This window comes from Schistocerca cancellata, chromosome 4 (genome assembly GCF_023864275.1).
Source record: "Schistocerca cancellata isolate TAMUIC-IGC-003103 chromosome 4, iqSchCanc2.1, whole genome shotgun sequence".
NCBI classification, from domain to species: Eukaryota; Metazoa; Arthropoda; class Insecta; order Orthoptera; family Acrididae; genus Schistocerca; species Schistocerca cancellata.
In genome coordinates, this window is record NC_064629.1 from 642,218,106 (window position 1) to 642,244,437 (window position 26,332).

General features: G+C 36.5%; 1 protein-coding gene across 2 annotated transcripts in view; it reads left to right on the forward strand.

Annotated features, from left to right (window-relative positions):
* The window catches only part of LOC126183464 (glutamate receptor ionotropic, kainate 2-like), a 499,151-nt gene that overhangs the window by 308,785 nt on the left and 164,034 nt on the right, over positions 1-26,332 (forward strand). For both annotated transcript variants that reach the window (XM_049925465.1, XM_049925464.1), the window contains one exon: positions 5,904-6,047. In XM_049925465.1, coding sequence (XP_049781422.1) covers positions 5,904-6,047 — 144 coding nt within the window. The remainder of the gene's footprint in view (positions 1-5,903; positions 6,048-26,332) is intronic.

Here is a 26,332-nt window from a genome sequence, read left to right on the forward strand (position 1 = left end):
TTGTCTTGGTGTTACAGTACCACTTTCACCTAACTGGTTGAAGAGGTTAATAAATAATTGCCAAGATGGTTGGCATTTGTTGTGATATCTTGCCACATCCACAGTACAGGAATGAACTGCATTCTTCCTACACTCTCCATAGACCACGAGCACGTCAGCTCTTTCTAAATTGGTAAATCATATCATCCACTCATGACCTACTGCTTGGACTGCTGCACAGTAACTGACTACAAAATGCAATGCACTCAAGGAACACATGACCACATTGTAGTGAAATATAACATCATCATACCTAGAAACTACATAGATGGAATGGCAGTTTGGAAACTTTTCAAGATATGATACCTTGTAAATGACTCACACTAGAATCTTTCTACAAATACCTCTGCCATTCTAATTTACTCTACTTTTAGTTTGTTAATATCAATAGGCATTGTTCCAGTTAAAAAGTGTTTTTTGGCACAGAAAAGTGTTATTAAGATCTGTTTATTGGCTAATAAGATGAGCCCATGATTACCATTCAGTTCTGGGGAAACTGCACATCAATAGCATTCTGCATTTCTGAAATATTTGCTGTGCAAGTTTTAGGTGATTCACCCATTTTTTTCTTGAAGTTTTTAAATATATTTAGAGCTGCACAATTACCATAACTTTCATGTTCATAAACATTTATAAATTGTTCTGACCAAAATATAATTTCTAGTTATCACTATCAGCACTAGTTCTCCTGAAAAGTATTCCCTTGTAGACTTTTCAGTAATGACCAATGTCATCTTCTCCATTTTTCTCGTAAATGACTCGTTACTAGTTTCCAATTTTGGTCCTGATTTTGGCTTCTCCTTATCTCATTGTAAATACTTTCTAGTTCTGTCTCCTTCTTGATGCTTTTAAGTCCATTATTTTAAATTCTTTTTCACATTCGTCACTTCTAATTCCAAAGTCACCCACACCCCATTCCCAAATCAGCTGGGACAGAGCATCAGAAATTACATTTTCTTTCCCATTTTCCCATGATATAAGCAGTTGGAAGAAATAATGTTCACATAGTTATTCTACTGTGATACAATTTAAACTCTTTCAGGTAACTCAGAGTTTTCTGATCTGAGTAAAATATCAATTTGTGACTCAGTAAATAATTCTTAAACTTGTTGAACACTTTGGAGATGAACAACATAACTCTTATGTCACACTGATTACACCCCAAAAAGACAAATGAATTAGGACCTGTATGGGCCATTTCTTTGCTTTGTAACTATTACATTGTTTGTCTTTAATTTTTATCTGTATAAAGGTACTCTATAATGCTTTTACTAACAAGAAAAAACAACAGGTGAGAGAACTTGCCACTCTTATTGGTGGGTAAGACAACATTGTGTGTTAGCATACTTGCTTTGTGATGTTCACATTCACTTTATTGCCATACACTATGCCACACAAGCTCACACACTGTGCAAATAGCCTCAATTGAAATTTCCTACACACTTTGTATATATTTTCAAGATGACCGTGGATTATGGGGAGATTTTTGCTGAAAAACAGTTGATCAGTGCTTGATGAAGAGATTTCTAATTTTGAAAGCAGTGATGAAAAGCTATTTATTTTGCATCATTTTTTCTGTAAATGTACATATTGCCTAGGAGTCAAATGAATGCATCAAGTATAACTGTCAGAACAAAATTATGAGTGATAAGAGATGAGACCTGACTGTGTTTTCAATTATAATAAATAAAGGCTCTTATGGACACAGCATCCAGCTATCAGGCTACACCCCATTTGAGAGGAATTAAAGTTGTGGAAGAAAGTGTATTTCCACATTTTTATGATGATGTTTATAAATTTGTATATTTTATGTAAAAAAATTGAGGCTAACTAGCAAACATCTTGTTGAATTCATTATTGAATTGGCTGAGTCACTGGTGAACAAAGGAGACCTATTTGTATCAACTTTGACTCAAAAGAGTTTACCTGTTAATGGACTCAGTGGAATACATTTTCCTAAATTCATTATGGCTACAGAAATGTCAAAAAGGCATCACAGGAGATGTAATGTTTGTGCAGAATGAAGCAAGATAAGATCCTGGAAAGGGGCAAGAAAAGATACCAGATAACATTGTGAAGAATGTGATGCTGGACTTTGTTTTCCAAAAAGGATTCAAAATGTTTTATACTAGACAAATTTAACAAAGTAATTTTCAGTAAAAAAAACACATTTTCAGTTAGCTTTATTTTTAGTACCAACCTCTTCTAATCCTATCTCCATTTAGGAAATGAAAGATGGAAAAAATTGTTGTTGTTGTGGAAACAACACATATTCATTTCAATGTAAAAAGAAGGAATTGTCCCTTATGTTAGGCCATGTTTCTCTGTATTGAAAAACTGCTTAAAAGCACAGTGTCAGCCAGCTGAATGACGTGCTAGCTGCTCAGTCCCCAATGTCTTGAGGGCTAACTAATATTTTCTTTTCTATAACAGCATACATTTTTCATGTTTTCTGAAGGTCCCACTGGCAAAAGCTATTGATCTGCATTTAATTTACTTATCCACTATTTTTTCTTGGAAATAAATATGCTACCAACCTTTTGTCATTGCTATTCGCCATAAGGCAAAAGGGACTGACACGTCCAGTCTGTATAAAAATTCACTCTCACAAAACTGTTTCTTAATTTCCTCAAAAAAGCCTGTTGCAACTGTCATGCCAAACCAAGACAGTATTTTTCTTTAGCAGATTTTTTAGACATGAAACATTCAAATCCTGAGTACTAATTAATTTATGGCAGAAACCACAAAGTTCAAAGAAGATTTAACTTCTTTTTGTTTTTGGAATTGGAAATTTTGCAGTGGTCTCAGTTTTATCTTTGCCTGACAAAATTCCATCTTCTAAAATGCTGTCTCCCAGAAATTTAAGTTGCTTCACAGCTAATTTACATTTTTCTACCTTTAGACATACTCCCTCCATTAATTTTTTCCACACTTTCCGTAATAGTTCAAAATGACCTTCAACAGTTTTTCCAACAATTCAACATAAATGTTTAATTTTGCAAGAAGTTTTTAGCTGAAAACGGAGCACAATGCATGTATAAAAGTGCAACAGAAACATTAAGTCTAAAGGTACAACACAATATTCGTAACATCCACCCCTATACAACAAATAATTATAATTTCTAGAACTACACTCAAGTGGAATTTGATGAAACCCAGAAGTGAGATTAAGTATAGTCATTAACTTATTATGCTCAGATTTATGAATTAGCTCATCAATATTTTCTATATAATCAGTCTCTCTCTCTCTCTCTCTCTCTCTCTCTCTCTCTCTCTCTGTCTCTCTCCCTCTCTCTCTCTCTCTCTCTCTCTCTCTCTCTCTCTCTCTCCCTCTTTCTCCCCCACCCCTCCCCCTTGCTCCAAAACATTATTTAATTGACTAGAATCAAGAACAAGTCAGACAATTCTCATGGTTGCGGAGCATTGTACTGAGCACAAGCGCCATATAAAACAAAGGGAGATTGACAAGTCAGCCATAGCAGAGCATTGCCTAGAAAACGGACATAAAATACAGTTCAAAAACACAGAAGTGTTGGCTCATGCGTCTACATATTTGGACTCTGTTATAAAGGAAGTGACTGAGATTCGCTTAAACAACAACAATTTCAACAGAGACCAGGGATACACACTCAGCAGGGCATGGGGACAGGAGTTGGACATCGAAAGGAAGCAGAGACAGATGTGCGACGTGGGAGTGGCAGTTTCAAACGTTGCGCTTGCCCCTGGCGCCACCTGACGTCACTGGTGCTGCCACGGGCAATAGCTCCGCTAGGTGCCCGGGTCGACGTACGCGCGCGCACCACATTGGATCGATCTGATTAGCTGCTGATGATGTCATCATCCCTAAATAAGCGAGAGACCGTAACAGCCCCAGCAATCAGTGAACTCCTGACGATGATGGCAGAGATGGCAATTGAAAGCTCGAAGATTTTATTCGAATTGACACGGCTGTTTTATTCATGTATGCCGTCGCGAAAGACTCTGAGGACACATCTACTAAGCAGTTTCTTTTCCAGCTTTCAGTTTGAACAAAAATTTAAGTACTGTAATTCAAATTGTAAACATATCAGCCATTTCGGGCACACAAGTGTCACAACAGTGTTGTATAAAATCTACTGGGTTCACCTTACCCTCTATGGGAAAGCTCTTAATAAATCCATTTTCTCACAAGTCATTACAGTTGTTAATGAAATTTTTTGTCACAATACCTGTAATTCAACAAGATTTTTTATTTGTATCTGATACATTGTTTTTCCATACATCTGCATTACATAAAACTGCTTTTTCTACCTTTACTGCTGTGGAATTCATTGCAGAAATTAGTATCACAGTTTTCTATTTCGACCTTATCTTCTAAATTTTACTTAATTTGAAAAGTTTCTGTTCTCAGATTTTGATTTTATAACTTCATAACATTACTGATGACTTCAAAACTATGACTTTTTTTCATTTTCAATTCTATATTTTAAATGTAGATTTCGCTACATTCATTTGAAAATTTAGCTGTTTTCTGTCTTTTAAACAGTGAGTTTCATTTAATTGATATCATCCCTGACCATTCACAACCAGAGCACTGTTTTTAGCTGGTCAGTTTTTTATTGGTTCGTTAGTTACAAACGCGTGTCATTTGTTTCGTTTTCCTGCTCATCAATCTTGACACTGTTTGGCTGCCTAACTTATAGTTTAATTAATTCTTTGAGTTAACAGTTTTATTATTAGTTTCAGCTATTTGACTGTTAAACTCAGACTTTATAATTTATTTATTGAGTCTTCAGTTTTATTGTTAGTTTCCACTACCTAATAGCCTAGTTTACTCAAGTCATTAGTCATTTCAATTCTCTCAGTAACTATTCACACAATCAGTTTCCCTCTAAAAATGATTTTCTTGACCTTTTCCATATCCTGAATCATCGCCTCCAAACATGGCTATAATTGCATCTTCATTTACTTTAAACTAAAAACAAAGTCACATGCATTCTGACAAATCTCCCAATAACTCCTCTGGTGCATCTTTCAGGGTGTCAGATATCTGGAACCTGTTAAAGAGTACAGAAAAACATACTGCCTAGTTGATGACCACTGTTCAACTAACTGCGAACACCACAAGATTCTGAGGAAGCTCTCAGCTGAGAGGTCAAAATTTTGACAGTGTAGAAGTAGTCTGGTACACCCAAACAAACCAGAAGCTATTACGTTGAGAAATAACTATCTCCATCTCTCCTAGAGTGCATGCCACATAACTTGGCAGGTGCACAGAGACTTTGCATAGCCTTGCATTAGTAGTGGGAGGGGGGCGGTGGGGGGGGGGGGGGGGGGGGAAGGGGGCATGTGTAGCAATGTAGACAAACTGTGTATTAGCTGCGTTCCATTCAGCAATCAGCAATAGACTGCCAACCATTAACATTATGTATGCACACAAGAAAGGTGACAACTGCAATGATTTATGCCTTAAAATATGAGATATACAGGTTTGCACTGTTTGACGTTTCCATCCATTGAGGCAAGAAAATACCATGATGAGTAATTGGTAAAAAACATGGCACATTTATTTATCTTTCCCATGTGAACTGAGAAAATAAATTTATCTTGTGATGTCTTGCAAAATAAAATTTAAAAAGAAGAAGAAAAGAAATGTGGTAAAACTATATATTTACTGACACATCCTGGACCACCAATGGCTTTTGAGCATTCTCAAACAATTTCTATAATACTCATAAAATATTTTACAACATATGTAATTAATGGGAAGGATTATATCTGATAATATTAATCAGACTTGAAGTGAACTTTTTGTACATATCTTTAAGGATGAGTTAACCAGGAAACACAAATTTATTACTGTTGTTGTAATTTCTGTTTTTCAGGTTGAGTCTGCTCTCATGTATGATGCTGTGCATCTGTTTGATGCTACAGTAAGAGATATGAGAGACCTCCATATCGAGGATTCACCTTCTGGTTGTGATAACGTATGGGGACATGGTCATTCATTTATCAACCTGATGAGAGATGTAAGATGCTATTTTACTCTTTCAGACAGTATTGCATGTATTGTAGACTAACTTCACAATATATTGTTTGATTTTTGTCTTCTTACAAGTACATTAAGAGACAGTAACATCTTTTTTATTCTGGAAAGAGTGAGACACAGTGTTCAGATATACATGATAAAGAAGAAATACTTACTAGAGTTGACTGAAATTAATGACTGAGTTGACACACATTTAATAATAAGTGTTGAAACATGAGTTTTTAGGAGATGTTCCTCAAATATATGAAACAGTTTCCCGATTGAAATTTTCACTGTGCAGCAGGTGTACGCGGGTATGAAACTTCCTGGCAGATTAAAACTGGGTGCCAGACTGAGACTCAAACTCAGGACCTTTGCATTTCACAGGCAAGTGCGCTACTGACTGAGTTACCCAAGCAGGACTCACAACCCATCCTCAAAGCTTTTTTTTTTTTTTTTTTGCCAGTACCTTGTCTCCTACCTTACAAACTTCGCAGAAGTTCTCCTGTGAAATCTGCAAGACTATCACTCCTGGATAAAAGGATATTGCAGAGACAGCCTGGTGGATGTTTCCATAGTGAAATTTTCATTCTCCAGTGGAGTGTGTGCTGATATGAAACTTCCTACCAGAGTGAAAATTTCATTCTGGAAAGATCTCCTAGGCTGCGGCTAAGCCATGTCTCTGGAGTATCCTTTTTTCCAGGATTACTAGTCCTGTAAGTTTCACAGGCGAATGTCTGCCAAGTTTGGAAGTTGGAGATGAGGTACTGGCAGAAGTAAGGCTCTGATGATGGGTCACGAGTCATACTTGGGTAGCTCTGTCGGTAGAGCACTTGCTTGCAAAAGGCAAGGGTCCTGAGTTCAAGTCTCAATCTGGTACATAGTTTTAATCTGCCAGGAAGTTTCTTATGGGGTAGTTATTTAGTTACATGTGCATATGTAATATTCAAGTAAATGTAGTGATGCAGAATATATCTCATGTAAACTGTCAAGCGCATCAGTGGTACTGCTTCATCTGACATTTCTTCATGTACTCAATAATCAGGAGAGATATTTCTGATATGTGCCAGGAGTCCATCTAGCTTAACCTCGTCAATCACAGCTGTGGAAAGAAATAAGTGATCATGGCTTATTTTGACTATTGGTGGCCATTTTAGAATCTCAGTTGATTGGTTAGATAGTAACACATGCCAATGCCCATGTTGATGTTCTGGGTACCCAGTAGTTTGATTTTAACTCAATGCAGCTGTTTTTTCTTATTCTTTCTAAACAATGTGGACATCATTTATTAAAATTCTATTTGCTTATGGCTCACCATCTATATTCAATGTTCTGAGAAGGATCTACGGAGTTCAAGAGACAGTTTGAGGTGAACAGAATTTATTTGAACACAAAACATAAAAAGTTTTTAGTTGTTACATTCACCACAAATCTCTGTGACATTGCTGAATAAGCAGAAATATTTGTGAGTGCTCTATAGAAACAGGTAAAAATGAGTGTGCTTATTTTAGTATAATATACTGCAACTCTTGATATGATCATTCTCACCCACAGACTATTTATTTATTTTTCAGTCATTTGCTGTATTTCAATTGATACTTGTATGAATACATATAGGCCTCAACATTGAGGATTTTACAATGAAAATTACACAATGGATTCTACAATTTATTGCATTTAGGGCAGATTACAGCATAATGATTCCTTTATGCTAAAATTCACATACATATGTATTATTTGTCAAAATTAAATGACAGTTAATCCTTACTTTTTCAAGCATCATACTTTTGAATTCTCCTTCCAGCAATCATAAAATTAATTTAAGGACTAAAGTGGATTTTTCTGCAATATTTCTCTGGTTATGTGATTAAAGATGTTAATGCTCATTTGGCTGATATTGTTTGGAACCCCAGAGAATGTTACACTTTTCTCATAACAATTTGTCCTGTCCTGGATTACTCTCACTTCCTATCAGTATCTTGTTTGGTATTGATGAATCTCCTCATTTTTCTTAAAATTTTGTTTTACTGTTAAATTATTTAGCAGTTTGAATTTTTGTCTGTAGTTTGTTTGGCATTTCTCATTGATCATTATGTGAATATCCCTTTCCTTTATGTTGAGTAACTTCTTCATATTTACTGAGATACTGCATACTTCTATTCCATATGATGTTACAGATTTAAAGTTGTCAAGTAAAACATTTTGAGGCCTTCAATACTAACAATCTGTGCTTACTTCTGTAATGCACAAAACCTGGATTTAATTTACTATTTAAGCTGATGATGTTCTCTGTCAGTGTTAATTTATCGTCAAGGAGGAGACCCAGAAATTTTACACAAGGTACTTTGTCAAGTTTGTTCTCATTGATTTTTAACACAACCTCATTATTTTTGTTTGACTATTTTTAAAGCTCATGGTGTGTGTTTTCTTGTAATTTAGTATTAGTTCCTTATTTCTAAACCAGGTATCTAGTCAATGAAATACACTTTCAGCTCCATGTGTAACTTCTTCTACAGCCATCCTCTTGGTTGAAAATATTGGTTCGTAAGCAAATAGTGCAGATTTCTTTTTGAATTCATCAGGAAGTCAAAATATATTAAGAATAGTAATGCACATCTACTTGACAGAACATTTGTAGCAAAGATGAGGTTCAAGGTGCTAAGTGTTGTTGCAGGTGAATCCAAAGAACCTGTATTAATGTATCTCACTAAACCAACAATGATAGTTTTAGAATGAAGAAAATTATTTTATCGAATTTAAGAAAATAGACCTCAGCTAGAAATATAATCAGAATTAAAACAGCAAATATAAGAGAAATAGTCAATAAAAACAGGTTTGTACCTAGTGGAGTAAATTAATATACAACACTGAAACATATGAAGACCATAACTATGCTATAAATAACTCTGATATATACAGACATAGATTATTGGTAGTAAGAGCGCATCAACCAGTGATACTAACTGCTACGCCACACTGCATGCAAGCACAGCTCACAGCATTGCTCTCTCTCCTGGAGAAACAGTGACCCAGTGTTTCAGAAGTTCTCACTGGAGATGACTGCAGCACTCTGGGTATAGATCGTGTTAATGGACCTCTGTATGGCAGTGCTGGCAGGTCCCCACTTTCTGGTCATGTTGTCACATCCTGATCACTATGACAAGCATCAAAGGTAGCCCCTCCCATTGAATCTCTGCAGTTGCTGAGCTGGCATTCATTTTCCTTGAATGAGACATCGCCATCATTGATCTGCCTCTCAGAGCTGTAGTAGGATGCCACAGGGAGGACATGGACAATGCCTCTGCACTTTTGTTTTCTTGATGATGTATCATAATCCTCTACCATATGCTACATCTGACAAGCAGTGAACGATACAATACAGCCAAAGTGGTGCTTCAGTAACTTCTCCAGTAGTATCACTTTCAACTCAGGCATAAAAATCTATACAAAATCTCACAGGATGAATTTCACTGATTGGGGATTGGCATTATAGTACTCTTAGTCTTTCTCATATGCATCCAGGATCTATATGCAAGCCTCTTGCATTTTGATTCTTTGGTCTTGGTGATGAATTGTTTCATGTTTTCATCCCAAGTGTCATCCAGATGTAACAGGAACAGTGTATCCAGTGTCATTTCAGCCTTATCACCATGGAGCAGAAAGAATGGTGTGAAGACTGTAGTGTCTTGTTTCACTGTGTTGTCTGGGAAGGTCGCAATGGGCCATATTGTATTCCAGTCATTCATTACCATGAATATACATTGAGATAATATCTGCCACTGTCCTATTAAAGCATTCTATGGGACCATCCACTTGTGGGTGATAAGCAATTGTCATCCTCTGGGTGATATTGCAAATTGAAATTACCTCTGATAGCCTGGCTTGCCTCATTGAATACACCTGTTCTCGTCACATCATTGAAGTAATGTTGGGCATGGCCAGTACTTGAACAGATAAGCAAGTGGGTATGCCAAGTGCTGTTGGCTGCTTTCCCTTTGCCCTTGTGATGTAGCCAGCTGGGATAATTTGACTTTCTCTCTTGTTTTGCCATGTGCCTCCTTCAAATGCATTATTTCACTTTTAACTAATTACCATTGACATATGTGAATATAATCTGCATTTTCATAAAAGAGAAAGGTTGGCCCTCAGTTTTAAAGAATATAACACCAGATCTAATTTTGTGCTTAGTTTTATGTATGTAATGGATTTTCTAATTTATTTTGACTATTACTAGTTAGAATCCTTCATTACAGGGTGAAATCAGTAATTGTTTCGTAACTTAAATTCTGTTGTTGACCTATAAACAAATATGAATTCTGTATTAAGTGTAAACATTTGGAAAAACAACTAATGGTATTCTTAAATGGTTTATTTGGCTCTATTTGAAAACATGTTAGCAAAGCCAGCCCTTAATTAACTCCAAAGTAATTAACAGTTTTGTACAAAGTATTGTTTGCATACTTATATTTGTTAATTTCATGATTTAAACAAATAATTCAGCTTAAATCTTGTAATAGAAAAACTGTTAAAAAGAACCAATTTTTTGATATATTCAGTTAATTTAATGAGTTAAGTTTTAATTGTAATTTCTGTAAATTTAACTTCAAACAATGTGTAGTTTCAGTACCTATTATTGTGAGGATATACAGGGTGTTACAAAAAGGTACAGCCAAACTTTCAGGAAACGTTCCTCACACACAAAGAAAGAAAATATATTATGTGGACATGTGTCCGGAAACACTTACTTTCCATGTTAGAGCTCATTTTATTACTTCTCTTCAAATCACATTAATCATGGAATGGAAACACACAGCAACAGAATGTACCAGTGTGACTTCAAACACTTTGTTACAGGAAATGTTCAAAATGTCCTCCGTTAGTGAGGATACATGCATCCACCCTCTGTTGCATGGAATCCCTGATGCGCTGATGCAGCCCTGGAGAATGGCATATTGTATCACAGCCGTCCACAATACGAGCATGAAGAGTCTCTACATTTGGTACTGGGATTGCGTAGAAAAGAGCTTTCAAATGCCCCTATAAATGAAAGTCAAGAGGGTTGAGGTCAGGAGAGCGTGGAGGCCATGGAATTGGTCCGCCTCTACCAATCCATCAGTCACCGAATCTGTTGTTGAGAAGCGTACGAACACTTCGACTGAAATGTGCAGGAGCTCCATCGTGCATGAACCACATGTTGTGTCATACTTGTAAAGGCAAATGTTCTAGCAGCACAGGTAGAGTATCCCGTATGAAATCACGATAACATACTCCATTGAGTGTAGGTGGACGAAAGTAAAATGAGCTCTAACATGGAAATTAAGCATTTCCGGACACATGTCTACATAACCACTTTTTTTTTATTTGTGTGTGAGGAATGTTTCCTGGAAGTTTGGCCGTACCTTTTTGTAACACCCTGTATAAGGACCCAGTTTTTGGTCACAAGACAGTCAGTCCACAGCCGAGTTTCAGATGATGAGCCATTTACACCCCATTGCATAATAGTTCTTCTTATACAGTGTTCCATTGGTTAATGGAATTGTTCTTTAGTCAGTTAATCTTTCTTTAAGGCTTCTGTTTAACAGCAATGACATTTAATACAGTGATGATGGAGATACTGTCCATGCTGTTATGTTCCATCACAGGATCCCTTGAAACACAGTATCCTTGTATCTGGGTCCATTCTCATATACCATTGTGGCATCATATTGCTAAAACTTCAGTATACATCATACTAGTTGACCTGATGGATCTTTTTGGCTGGTCAACTAGCACAGGAAAGAGTGCTCCATCACAGTGATGTATGGTTTGCAAAATAAATATGGCTGGATCTTGTTGATTTTTTTATTTATTTATTTATTTTCATTGGGTCCATAGACAACATACATTGTATGGGTCAAGTCAAATTTCTATCACAAGAATTTGAAGTAGTATAATATGCTTAATAACTAGCATTTAGCAAATTATGATACAATACATCAATATTCTAGTACCATATCATACATTCTAATTACAATTTGTTTACATCATCTATACTGCGTGTGTATATTAGAGAGGTCTTTCTACATATTTTGTGGTTTTCTGATGCATTGTATTTAGTACACACTATTACATTGCAATTTGTCTTACTTTAGTACACATGTCAAACGCATCTACATCTATTTTTGTACGTTCTATTACAATGTAAATTTTGGATTATTCTGCTATGCACATGAAAGCATTTATACTATAGTAACAGTTTTCTATCAAAAATATTTTGAGAGATTTTTTGAAAGGGCTTTTGGATCTGCATAGGATGGCTTTGTTTTGAATTTCATGGTGTTATGTCTGGGATCATGGAAGAAGTTCTGCTTCCTAGTGTCATCATTTTGCTGGGGCTTGATATCTTGAGTATCGAATACTTATTGGAATTTTGTTCAGCACAAGAGTTCATAAAGGTAAATGCTTGGTAGAGTTAGTATTTTGAGTGCTTCGAATGCTGACTGACACGATTCTCTCCACTTAAGGTTAGATATTATTCTTATTGCTCTTTTCTGCATTTTGAATACTCTGTTTAGGTTTTTTTGAAGGTGCCTCCCCACAAAATTGTGCCATAGCTTAATGTGGAATGAATTAGTTACTAGTATGTAATTTTCATAGTGCTTGTGTCTTTCAGGAAACTGAGTTTGTGGAGAACATATAGGTTTGAGCTGAGCTTTCCACTTGTGTATTCTATGTGCTTGTCCCAGTTTAAACTGTCATTCTATACTATCCCAAGGAATTTTGCATATTTGGAATTTTCTGATAGGCATCCATCTATACAAATGTTGATGTATTCAATGAGTTGGTTTTGTAGTATGAAATAAAAAAAAATGTTTTAGCAATGTTGCTATGCAGATTTATTTCAGCAAAGCTTTGGATAACATTACTTACTTCCAAGTTGGCATTTATTTCCAGATTTTTCTTAACCAGTTGTGAGCGAGGTTGGGTATGTCATACCCGAGGTGTTTTGATGCGCTGATTATTGAATGTCATTGTTGCCACACAAATCTTGCTGCCATAATAGCTGGAGGTACGGGAGAAAGGGGAGGGGAGGGGGGGGGGGCGGCAAGATGCAGTGTTGAGTTTATTGTTGCGCCAGCATCAGGGTCAGTGTGCAGCGTGCAAAGTTGGCTAGGGTACGTTGCACCCAACCTCGTTGTTGGTGTTATAGTTCTGAGCTGTCTGCAAGTTTATGAGATATATAGTTATTTATAGTATTCTTTGATTTATTTTTAGATTTTATATTTCTCAATGTGACTTATGAAGAAAATGAATGTCAGCTACAACAACTGCTACAAGAAGTTTTAGAAACTTGTTCAAATGCTAGTTCCTGTGACTCCAAGAGCAAAGAAGAGATTCACAAATTATCTCAAAGAAGTGAATAAAGTGATCTGGAACAAGAGGATATTTTGGATGGTTCAGAAGAGCCAAAATCTGTGTTACAGCTCCTAGTCAGTCACTTGAGGTATGTGGGATTTTTTTATAGGACCAAAGATTGTACAAAATGGATGAAGGATTGTCCTAGGCAAATTGTTCATATTCATTCAGAGAATTCTCCAGGTGTAAAAGGTGTGGCAAAACATGCCAAAACAGAGACTTAATGTTGGAGTCTTTTCTGGCTGGTATAAGAGTTATTTTTAATAATTTTGTTGAAAATATTCAACAATGCTATATGCCGACTGAGAACCTTATAATTTATGAGATGCTGTTATCTTCCCAAGGGAGATGTCCTTTCCATGTATACATGCCAAACAAACCAGCCAAATACAGCATAAAAATATATGCTTTTGTAGATGCAAAGACATTCTATATCCTGAAACTGGAAGTATACCCAAGAAAGCAACCACCACTACCTTACCAGGTTAGTAATAAAGCATATGATATTGTAAACCATGGAGAAAATAATGAAAACAAATAGGAATTTGATGTTCCATAATTGGTGTACTAGTTACCCACTTATGATACATGTCTGGAAAGAACATTTATTGATTTCTGTTGGTACAGTCAATAAAAACAAGACAAGTGCACCTGAGATTTTCAGAAAAGGAACAGAAGTATATAGTTCTTGATTTGGGTTCCAGAATGATGTTACATTGGTGTCCTATGGATTGGATTGGATTGTTTGGGGGGGGGGGGGGGGGGGAGACCAGACAGCGAGGTCATTGGTCTCATCAGATTAGGGAAGGACGGGGAAGGAAGCTGGCCGTGCCCTTTCAAAGGAACCATTCCGGCATTTGCCTGGAGCGATTTAGGGAAATCACAGAAAACCTAAATCAGGATGGCCGGACACGGGATTGAACCGTCGTCCTCCCGAATGCGAGTCCAGTGTGCTAGCCACTGCGCCACCTCGCTTGGTGGTCTCCTAAGTAACTAGAAAAAATAAAGTTATGCTGGTTATGTCAACTTTACAGCACGATAGAAACATAGACCAATCGACAGATGATAAAGAAAACCAGAAGTTATTACATTGCAACTAAAGCCGGCGTTGATGTTGCAGTTGAACTGAGTGCCACAAATGATGTTGCCCACAACACCAAACATTGGTCTATTACAATTTTTTATGGTATACTCAATATAGCTGCCATAAATGCCATCAGTTTACAGAGAAAATAACAAAGGTGACAAGACACACATGAAGTGCCAAGATTTCATTCATAATTTAGGTTTGAATCTCATAAATGAGTCTTCACATTAGACAAGAAAACATACATCTTTGAATGGAAATTCAAAAGAGGATTGGTGATCAACAGGGAGAAACTTCATCACCAGTTCCAAAAAATTGACTGGTAGATATGTCAGTAGTGGTGAATGTATTGAAAAAAAGACAGGAAAACAAAACATTATTGTTCAAAGTATGAAGAGAAAATATGTATGGAGCACAATTTTTATGTCCGGAGAATGTGCTGATTTGTAGGTATAATGTTGGTGCTGAGCTAATCGATGTGGTAAGACCTTTTATTTTATTTTTCTGTTTTCCAATAAGAAGATAATATCATTATATTAATTAATCAAAGAAACTGTAATTTTCTTCGAAATATGTGTGAAAAAATTTTAAACTTCTGAAACTTGTAGAGAGAGAGAGAGAGAGAGAGAGAGAGAGAGAGAGAGAGAGAGAGGGGGGGGAAAAAAAAAAGAGAGAGAGAGAGAGAGAGAGAGAGAGAGAGAGAGAGAAAACTTCAGTATTTCGTAAAAAAAAAAGTTTCATATCTTAAACCCAGTATTTTACTTACTCATCTTGTTTAACAGACATCATTATTAATATTCCAAGTAAAAAATGCTTAATACACTATTATAGTATCAAAAATTCGTCACCAGAGTCAGAGTTTTGGGTATTTCATACCCACCTCATAGCTGGTGTCTCACCTCATTCACACAGGGTTAAATATTAGAGTTGTATCATCTGCATAAGTAATTATATGTCCATAATTTACAGTATTTCGGATGTGATTTGTATATAAAATGGGCCAAATATGGAGCCCTGTGGGACAGAGAACTTGCTTCAGATCGTATTTTCTCTCCTGTCATTTTTAAAATTTTTGTGTATTAGTTTCTGTTTCCCGGGTATGACAGGATCCAGTCTCCTGCCATCCCTCTTATCCTGTACGCCCCTAATATTTCTACTAACGTTTTATGGTCTATGCAATCAAAAGCTTTTGTTAAATCCACAAATACCCCTATACATTTATTACTACTGCCTGAGTTGGTTATGACATTCTCAATTAGATCTATGATTGTATCTAAAGTACATTTATGTTTATGGAAGCCAAATTGTTTTTTACTGATTACCTCATATTTCATCATAAATGCAATGATCCACAGAACATAAGCTCGTTCACATATTTTTGATATGACTGGTAAAATAGCTATGGGTCTATAATTTTATGGTTGATATTTGTTTCCCTTTTTATGTATTGGTTTTATCAATGCCATCTTCAAACAGTTTGGGAAAATTCCTTCCACGAATGATTTGTTGATTAGTTGCGTAAGTGGTTTTTTGAATTGCTGCATACAATATTTAATTTCTATGGATAATATTTCGTCAAAACACATGATTTTGCCTGTTTTAGACTTTTTATTATCTGCAGTGTTTCTTCTTCTGTCACTGCAAATAGAGCCATAGTTTTTTGAATGGGATGAATATATGTATTCCATGTGCTATTGTGTCTACAGTTTGTCTTTTCTCTTAGTTTTTGGCCTACTGTTGCAAAAGGGCCATTGGAGAGTTTGATAGTGTTATTATCTTCTTTTATCATCTTTTTGCTTCTCATAAACTGTATGTATTTTGCTGTGTCCTGTGGGTTTGATGGTATACAACTTGCATTTCTAATAGACCAGCAAGCCTTCCTTTTATCTTCAGCTTTACTTATGTAGGTTTTTGCTTCTTGTTGTTTGGCTGCTGCAGTAAATTTTCGTATATATTTTTTTGTATTTCCTGTAATACATTCAAAATTTTTCATTATTGTTGGTTTTATACACCCTGTGCAATATTTTTATTTTGTCTCTAGAGACTAAAATACCTTTTGTTATCCAGTTTTTGTTCTTGTTGGTGAATTTGCTACTGGCCTTTGTACAGGGAAGGTACCGTTAAGATGCTGAGGTCTTTAAAATGCTTTCTACAGGATTCTTGGTTTGTGATGCCTGTAATTGCTCTTATGGCTTTCTTCTGCCACATGAACACTGTCAGAGCATCATGAGAGTTACCTCATAGTTTTATTGTATACTGGAAGTGACACTGAAAGAAGTTAAAAGTTGTTGTTTGCGTACTAATGTTTTTAATTTCTTTAACTAGAAGACTACTCTTTATAATTTGGCACATAACTGTTTGGTATGGCAGTTCAAGGTCAGTTTAGGATCCAGGTGGATTCCAAGAAGCCTTACTGAGTCAGATTCATTTACTTTTTTGTTAATCTTGTGCACATAGAAAAATATAGTCTCAGTTTTGCTATTGTTTAGGATTAGCATGTTACTGTGGAGCCATATGACAGCCTTTTCAAGTTTAGCTTTTGTTGTTTGTTTCATCTCCTCCAATTTGTGGCCCACAGTAATCAGGGTAGTGTCATCAGCATATATTGTTGGCTTGTCAGGCAAGAAAGTAGGCAAGTCATTCATGTATATTAAGATAAGGAATGGCCCAAACATTGAGCCTTGTGGCACACCTCTAACTACTGGCAGAGCATTTGATTGACAGTTATTTACCATGAGCCCTTGAGTTCTGTTAGTCAAATATGATCCAATTAGTGTCAGTCCATTATCCTTGATACCATAGCACTCCAGCTTATTTATGAGTATTTCGTGTGACACGGTATCAGATGCTTTGCTCAGATCTAGTAGTAAAGCACACATGTAGGAGTAGTTCTGAAAGCCATTAAGAATGCCTGTTACAAGAGTTTCTACTGCATTTACTGTAGACAAGCCTGGCCTAAATCCAAAGAGTGATGAGGAGATAAAATTATGATCATCAAAATAGTTGCAAAGTTTTAATTTAATACAACATTCTATCACCTTGGATATTATAGGTATGAGAGATACTGGGCGATAACTTTCAGCTTTGTTTTTTCCCCTTTATTATAAATAGGGAAAACAATTGTAGCCTTCAGGACCTCAGAAAAGTTTCCTGTTTTAAAGGTATTATTGATCAGAAAGGTAAAAGGGGCAACAATTACGTCAATTATTTGTTTCATGATGTTGTTTAAGATACCATACAGATCTTTACTGTAAAATGATTGTAGCTTTGTGACCACTTTCTGTACAATTTGACAGGTAACTTGTTTCCATTTAAAGGATAAGTTATTGTCAGGTATGTTATGGAAAAAGCTTCCAGAAGTTGCATCATTTGGTGCAGAGGTAGGAGCAGCTTCATACTTAGTGCTTTTTAAAAAGAATTCATTCAATTTATCTGGCAATATTGGAATTTCTAGTCTGTTTATATGTTTTCCTGCTATTGTCTTGATTACCTTCTGAGCTGCTTTGCATTTGTTGCTGGAATTTTCTATGAAAGCATCATTAGCTCTTTGCTTTGCTGTCTGTATTTCTGTCGTGTACCTCTTCCTGGCTTCTTTGTACCTCTGTTTCCATTCTAGATTATCAGTTTTAGCCATTTTATGTAGAGCAATAAGAGTTTTTATCTGGTCATGCAGGTTAGGTGTAAACCAAGTTGTATCACTTTTTCTTGTTTGATAGACCATGTGTTTTCACATTTTTAGTTACTTGTGGGCAGCAGCTTTGAACTAAGCTCATTAGTATGTTAATAAATATGTAGAGCATTTTCATTGCTATCACTGTTATATACTATATCCCACTCAAGTTCTAATAATTTTTGTGTTAGCTACATGACGTTGGCTGGATATAACAGTCTGATCTTCTTAATGTGTTTAGGTTACTGAATAGGGTATGTTTCACAATTGACCATCAGCCATAGGCCATGGTGATCAGATAATATTGAATCTATCACTCCATACTCGTATTCATCTTTTGTTAAATTGGAAATTATTTTATCCAGGCATGCTGCTAATCGTGTTGCCTGGTCATTCACACAGTACAAGTTGTTGGATCTTAGCAGGTTTTGAAAATGTGTGACAATTGGTGTTTTTTGTAGAATGTCAATATTAATGTCACCAATGTATACTATCTTGTGGGGCCTGTATTTTACCAACAGATACTTTTTTAGTATCTCTATTTGAGCAATAAATTGACTTATATCAGAGCTTGGGGTGCGATAAATAGAGATGAGCACTAACTTTTGTTTTGGAAGTAGCACTACAACAATTTCAAAAAGTTGGTCTTTGCAAAACTGATCAACTTTCTGTGCTACATATTCAATGTTAGAATTTTTGTTTACAAAAATTACAACTCCTCCTTCCATGTCCACTTTTGTTTCTACAGTATGAACTTGTTAACTCAAATCCTTCAGGGATATACAGAGCAGTATCATCAGGTGTGAGGCAGTGTTCATTTATACAAAAAATGTGGCATGGGTTTGAAATTAGGAATACATTTATTTGATCTATTTTGTTTCTGATTGACTGTACATTTAGATGCAAAATTAAAATTCTGTTGTCAGCAAGGTTAGGCAAAGAATTTGATACTTCTGTATTTACAGTTTTTGTGTCACTGACTGGGGCATAGTAGTTCATAAAAAATCTTCACTACAGCTAGACACTTTCCTGCATCTGGTAGATGAGTGAGTGGCAGCATTATCCTTCCTCTTGGGTGTTGATGTGGCTGTCTCTGCAGTTCTGGCTGGTACACTTCTGTTGCAGTCTGGTGAGGTGGCTGCTGCTGTTGGTTCAATAGCGGGTTCATGCCACCCTAGTTCTCTGATGGTCTTTTGGGACTTACATTTAATAGCTTCATTTATCATATTTCCTAATGTATACTTTCCTTTATTGTTCAAGTGAAGTCCATGTCTGGTGAAGCGTGTTCTGTCAAGTGAGCTGACATCTATTAGTCTGACATTACTGAATGTGTTGCAAGCACTTTTGAGTTTAACATTTATTCTGCGAATTTCTTTGTTTATTGGTGAGCTTTCAGGCAGGTCTTATCTGAGGTTAAAGTTCACAAGTACAATGTTTGTTTTACCCATTTCAGGTGGCTGCCTCATGTACCAATGTGAGGAATGGCCTTTTGTGAGATACCTGACTCCAGATGCCCATTGCATGCAATTCCCTTTGCAATGTATGCTCAGAAACTGTTTGAGATGGACTTGCAATCACTGACAGAACATGACTCTCCTGTCCCATCCTTGTTGGTTAGGACCATTGTATGGTCACTATTCCTACACTATGTTATGTGGCTTCAAGTAATAAATCATTCTTTGTATTCATCTCTGACAGTCCATATTTATACACTAAAAATTCAGTTAACTTCTTTCACAGTGTGGTCACAGGTATATCCAAACACAAATTCTGTCATGTCACCATGTCAATCCAACTTCACCCACTGATTCCCTGCAAACTTTGCAACCTACTGGCATGTACATATCACTTCACCGTCATGACTACATTTACATTATAGTCTGTCTGTAAACTCAAGAGCGAGCAGTGCTTTTGGTGGGGGAAGCGGCCTTTCCCAGAAGAACCCTGCCAATGGCCTACAGGGGCACCCAAAATCAGTTGCCCGTTACCTGCCTAGCGGTGTAGATCAGCGAGCAGTGATACACGTCGTTCTGTTTGTGGGATCTTAATTGCCAGTGTCAGACAGTTAATTTTGTATGCTTACTGATATACTTCGGTATCTGGAAGTGATGGATAATCGCCCTGCATTGCAAGAAAATGTGCAGAATATAGAGAAGAGGAGGTATTTATGGAGTAACGAGCGTTCGATTGTCTGTAATGTTACATCATCATGTGTTAAAGAGGCGGCACAAAAGAACTGTGGGCTGATATTACCAGTCCCAATCAGAGGGCTGCAATTTATGCAAACGTCAGCCTCGTCACAATAGGACGCATAAGGACGAAACGCGAAAATAAACCGCGTGGTTTACTGGAACCGCCACGAAGGAAAACTGATAATTTTTGGAGGAAACTCTTCGTTATAGGCAGTTTCAGAAAATCGGTCATTCGACAAACGATGGAGGACTTTCACATAAACCAAAAAATAATGACGGCATTATGGACATTGCTTACTGCCGTCAAAAAAAAAATCTGTTTTCTTTGGCAGAAAGATGTTTTACGTAAGACACAGCGTAAAATAGGATTTACCTGGAAATTTCTAGCTTTTAATAGAAACATAAAGTAAGAACAAGGCTTAAATTCTACAGATTGATTGCACCATACGGGGTTCGTTTTGCGAATAGCAGTAGAGGGTACATACATTCACATGAACAGGCATTCGGTTCTGTATTTGTAGCAGAATCCTGACTTCCGTTCCTACGTTAATATTACTTACTCTATAATGTTGTGTTTCGGAAGAAGCTATCGTCTTTTGAATTCATTATGATCTTAACGCATTTGTCTAAAAATAAACGCTGCCAGGACGTATCTGTATACGGCGTCGACAAAGATTTAAAACGCGCGCCGCGGCAGGACCGGTACTAAGTTGTGAAACAGCCTGTAGAAGCGCCTCGTGACGTAGCTGGGTAGGCAGAGTGGGGACTCGCTCGCTCGCTCTTCAGTTTACCGACAGACTATACATCTACATCTGTACTCTGAGAACTGTTGTGAAGTCCACAGAAGAGGGTATGTCTCATCGTACCAGTTATTAGGGTTTCTTCCTGTTCCATTTACATATGGAGTGCAAGAAGAATGATTGTTTGAATGCCTCTGTGCATGCTGTAATTATTCTAATCTTATCCTTGCGATCCCTATATGAGCAATATGTAGAGGGTTGTAGTGTTTTCATAGAGTCATCATTTAAAGCCAGCTCTTGAAACTTTGTTACTAGACATTCTTGGTATAGTCTATGCCTATCTTTGAGAGCTTGCCAGTTCAGTTTCTTCAGCATCTTTGTGACACTCTCCCATTGGTCAAATCAACCTGTGACAGTCTGTACTACCCTTCTCTGTATACATTCAATATTCCATATTAGTCCTATCTGATATGGGCACTTGAGCAATATACAAAAATGGGTCACACAAGTGACTTGTAAGCAATTTTCTTTATAGACTGATTGGACTTCCCCAGTATTCTACATGCTTGACCCCTGACTGATCCTATGTAATCACTCTATTTCATATTACTATGGAGTGTTATACCCAGGTATTTGTATGAGATGGCCATTTCCAGCAGTGACTCATTGATATTATAGTCATAAGATAGTAAGTATTTTTCATTTTGTGAAGTGCGCTATTTAACATTTATGAATATTTAAAGCAAGTTGTCAATCTTTGCACCAATTTGAAATCTTATTGAGATCTGAATGTAGATTTATGCAGCTTCTTTCAAACAGTACTTTGTTACAGATAACAACATTATTTGAAAAAAAAAAAAAATCTGAGATTAATACTGTCTGCAAGTTCATTAATATACAACATGAACAGCAAGGATTCCAACACACTTTGCGGCGTGGCACATTACTTTTTTACCACCCTGCCAATGTCCAGCAGTGTTCATTTGTCTAGCTAAAAGCTGTAGTAGAAAATACTAGACCACTACTGTCTATTGCAGGTCACAACATACATAGAATTGTCCGGTAAACGGGATGTGGCTAATACTGAAATAAAAGTTTTAACTCGGCAATGTAAATTTTCAGGTGTATTTTTACGATAAAGATCACAGTTAATACTGCCAATTCCATACTAAGTGCCTACACAATGTATAGTTCCCACGCACACCACAATGACACACGAAGCCAGTTTATGGTATTTACACCCGTTACCGAAGTTAATAGAGTTCACTAGATCATTTAGTTATGAAAATGCTCACTCAGATGTTGTGCACTCTGCTCTACACGTAATACCTGTTCCAGTCTTAGACCGCACAACATGCCATGTGGTTTTAACTAATAGTCAAAAGCAATAATTTTGATATTCCATCCGAAATTCCACATGACTTCCACTATACCTTTCACTTAAATACGCTTTGTACTACTTCGTGAACTCGTAATTAGCATTTTTCCACGATTTTACAGTACTTTCGCTGGAGCTGCTTTCAATGAGATGTTACTAGCTCGAACCCTCAGCCCCGACTGACCTAGATCACACCAAAGGCTTTGTTCCCAGCATAGATTGGCGTGAGCCTGCATTTTTCTGATTGGCTGATATCACAAACAGCAAATCTGGTAGCAGTATTATCCCGCGCTAACCCACACTTTACTTCAATGACCAATTGTAGTAAAACATATCTTTCTATGGCAATTGCTAAATAAATAAATTTAGAAAAGTATCAAATATAAAATTACTCCTTCTGAAATTACCGATTAATTTGTGTTCTACTCATGATCCATTAGTACCATAAACTGACTGCTCATTTAATTATAGTAAATCCGCTGCATATTTTAACTGGTACTTCGTGAATAAACAAAACAATTTTCATTTACTCCTGTTCTTCTTCACTCATACAACACTCACACTGCTAATTACTACACATATAAAACAATTATAATTATGCAAATACATTAAATATTAGTCAAACATAACTTTACAACACTGTTTTGACTACGACTGCTAGCACTGTCTGTCAACTGCTGACCTCTGCCGCCTACTAGTACAACTAAGTGCAGCTCTGTAACTCAGGTCCATGTCAGCTGGTGACATCTGTCGATGACTCATGCCTATAACAATATCGTCCTAACAAGTGACAGGAGCGATGTGAAGGCGCTATTCCTCACACCCCCTGTAATTATTAAAATTGTTGAAAACAACTTTTTATAAATTTACCACATCGCGACTGTCTCTGTACTCTCAAAACAAATGTGAAATTTGAAAATTACTAATCTAAGTTACAGAATTCTTACTTCAGACTTGTCATACTACCCTAACTAAGTCCAATATTTTACAAAATTTTTGATTTTTTTTTAATTTTTTACAAAACTTTACAACTGAACTATTTAATTTTTTCCTTCAAAAACCATACTTTCCACCAATTGTGTCTTTACATAAAATAGTTCTTGTCCATTACAATTAAATTTTCGCCTTTTACTTCATCTTATTTACATGAAGCCAATATTTCATTGAATCTCCAACCGCACTTTAATTGGTGTCCTGGTGTCATTTTGAAATCACTCCTACCTTACATGTTGTACTGCATAAGTGTCCTCTACCTCACGATTTTCTCTTAGCATGTCACAACACCTTGGATGGTTGGTGTCCATAACATTGCACATTGGTCCACTCTCGGGCCAGTCCTTATTGCACAGTGGTTTTTACCTACAAAACATAGATTCGTCTAAGACTACTAATATACATAACCATCTCAACACATAGTATAAAATATTCTCCCTATGCTATACTCATTAATTATTTATGCTTTAACTATTCAAAGCAAATTAACAGAACATTTAACTCTTAAACTGCAAGAAAATTTGCATTTTCTTTTAAAGTGTTTAACTACTTCAGCAAAATTATGCGTTGCTATTGAAGGCATACACTGAAATCAATTAATTAGGTTAAATTCTGATTATTCCCTATCCACTAAAACTTGACAACTATGACAAAGTCTTTATGACAGCTTTTACCAGGTTCCATATACGTTTAACTTTATGATTTCTTCATCACAAATTTTTAACAAGTCTTTTACAATAGCAAATAATACACAAAATTCAAAACTTGAGCACGACTTCAAAATCACATAAGATATTAAATTCAAATTCATATAACTATTTACAAAATCCATTATATACGCCTGTTCACTCTTACCTTTCACACCTGTTAGCATTAGTATTAGTAATATTTTGGTTGTCGTCTCTATCGGTTTATTTTATTAGTCACCTCCGGTAAATTTCATGTCATTTTTGGGATAGATTCATTTTCCATTATGACCATGCATCTTCATGCAAATCATCTTATTCACTTTCCCTTTTTTCTTCTTTTTTTTATTATTTTGCATCAACTTTTGTAACTACACTCCACAATTCCTTTACCATTTTCCAACAGGATAACACTCCCTTCTACAACAAGTTATGCCCTTCCTCCTCATTACTCTGAGCCCTTTTATTATACTCTATAATTAGTCATCTCTGTTACTTCTCTCACTACTACTTCAAAACGTATACCTTCATATACAACATGACAACACCTCACTACTGCAAAATCACCAAAATGCATAATTTTATTTTTCAAATTATTCTCATTAATCTAACTTTCTCACCTATTTTATTCTGTACTAAGAGCATTTCATCAGGATCTACCTCCACTTCTTCCCCATATTCGTTATACCTTTCCAGATCTGTTCTCTTCCTACAATATCTAATCGGAATCTGCTCACCTTCCCTCTTTGTAAGCTTTCTTTTCTTAGAGAAAGGCACTATAATGTTTTTCCCACTCACTTCCTGGCATATACTGTCATTTTCAAAGTCCAGCCTCCCCTTGTACTTTATTAAGAAATCAATTCCTACTAACATATCTATATTTAAGCCCTCAAAAACTAGAAAGCTATGATACAATTGGTTACCGTTTATACTGATAGGCAACATCACTTCATATTTTACATGCTTCTTCACTTTTCCTGTGGCTACAATTTTATGGATTCCCATGACAGGCATAATTACTAGCTCTCTTTTATTAGGCAAAGTATCTAACCTTTGCTGACTAACAGCACACAAATCACTGCCACTATCAGCTAGGCACTGTACTTCTCCCCCTTGCACTAACAGATTGATTACTGGTCGAACTTTCTTTTCTTCCTTAACAGTGACTTCATCCTCCTCAAGCAAGTCGTGTACAATTTTATGCCTTTCGAAACCTTCCTTGTGCCCAGAGATTATACAAATATCTACAGGATTGCTTTCACTACTCTCCCTTCCTACATTCTTTATCCTATCCACTATGGATAGATTAAAACACTTCTGCAAATCTGCAGCTCCCTTTTCTACACTAATTAGTTTCTCCACTAATTCTTCTAACTCATCTTCTCCTTCTACATTATTTTTACTCGACTGACCCCCTTTCTGTTCATCACCAGCATGAAATGCTTCCATAGCCTCCTCTAAGTCCCTATTTACTGACATCAATAATTCTTCTACCCACTTCTCATCTAGATCGTGCAATCCCTGTATATTTGCATCACCTCCTTCTCCCTGGCAAGATTACTCATTCACTCTACTGTATACTTCTCCCTCACTCCTAGAGTTTACATCACTTTCAACATCTTTTCCCACCAAACAACTTGCAGCACAGTGCTCCTTTTGCCTGCTCCCATCTACATAGCCACCTTGTAGCATGCCTATTCTATCATCCTTCGCTTTACTACTTTCAATTGTATCATTATTGTCAATAATTTGGACTTCAATTACTTTATTCTTATTGTATATAAAAGGTATGGCCAGCGGATTCAAATTACTGCTACCTGTTCTGCAAATGCCAGCCCCTTCACAGACGGGATCTAGTTTCCCGTGCCCTGTGATTCTGCTTCATTTCTGCCTCGCACCCCCACCTGATCTCTCTCCTGAAAATCATTGTCATCATGAATTGGCAATCGCGATCTGTAAGCGTGCCCCTGATCATTATCAATTGTCCTTGGAACTGGAGCATAGCGCCAACCACTTCCTCTCCTTCCTCGGCTATTATGTGACACACCCATTCTGTTCACATTAACATTATGACCTCTCTCAACTGTATTCTGTGGCCTAAAACTCTGATTTGTCTGCTCCTCTTCCTGCATAAGCTTCTCCACC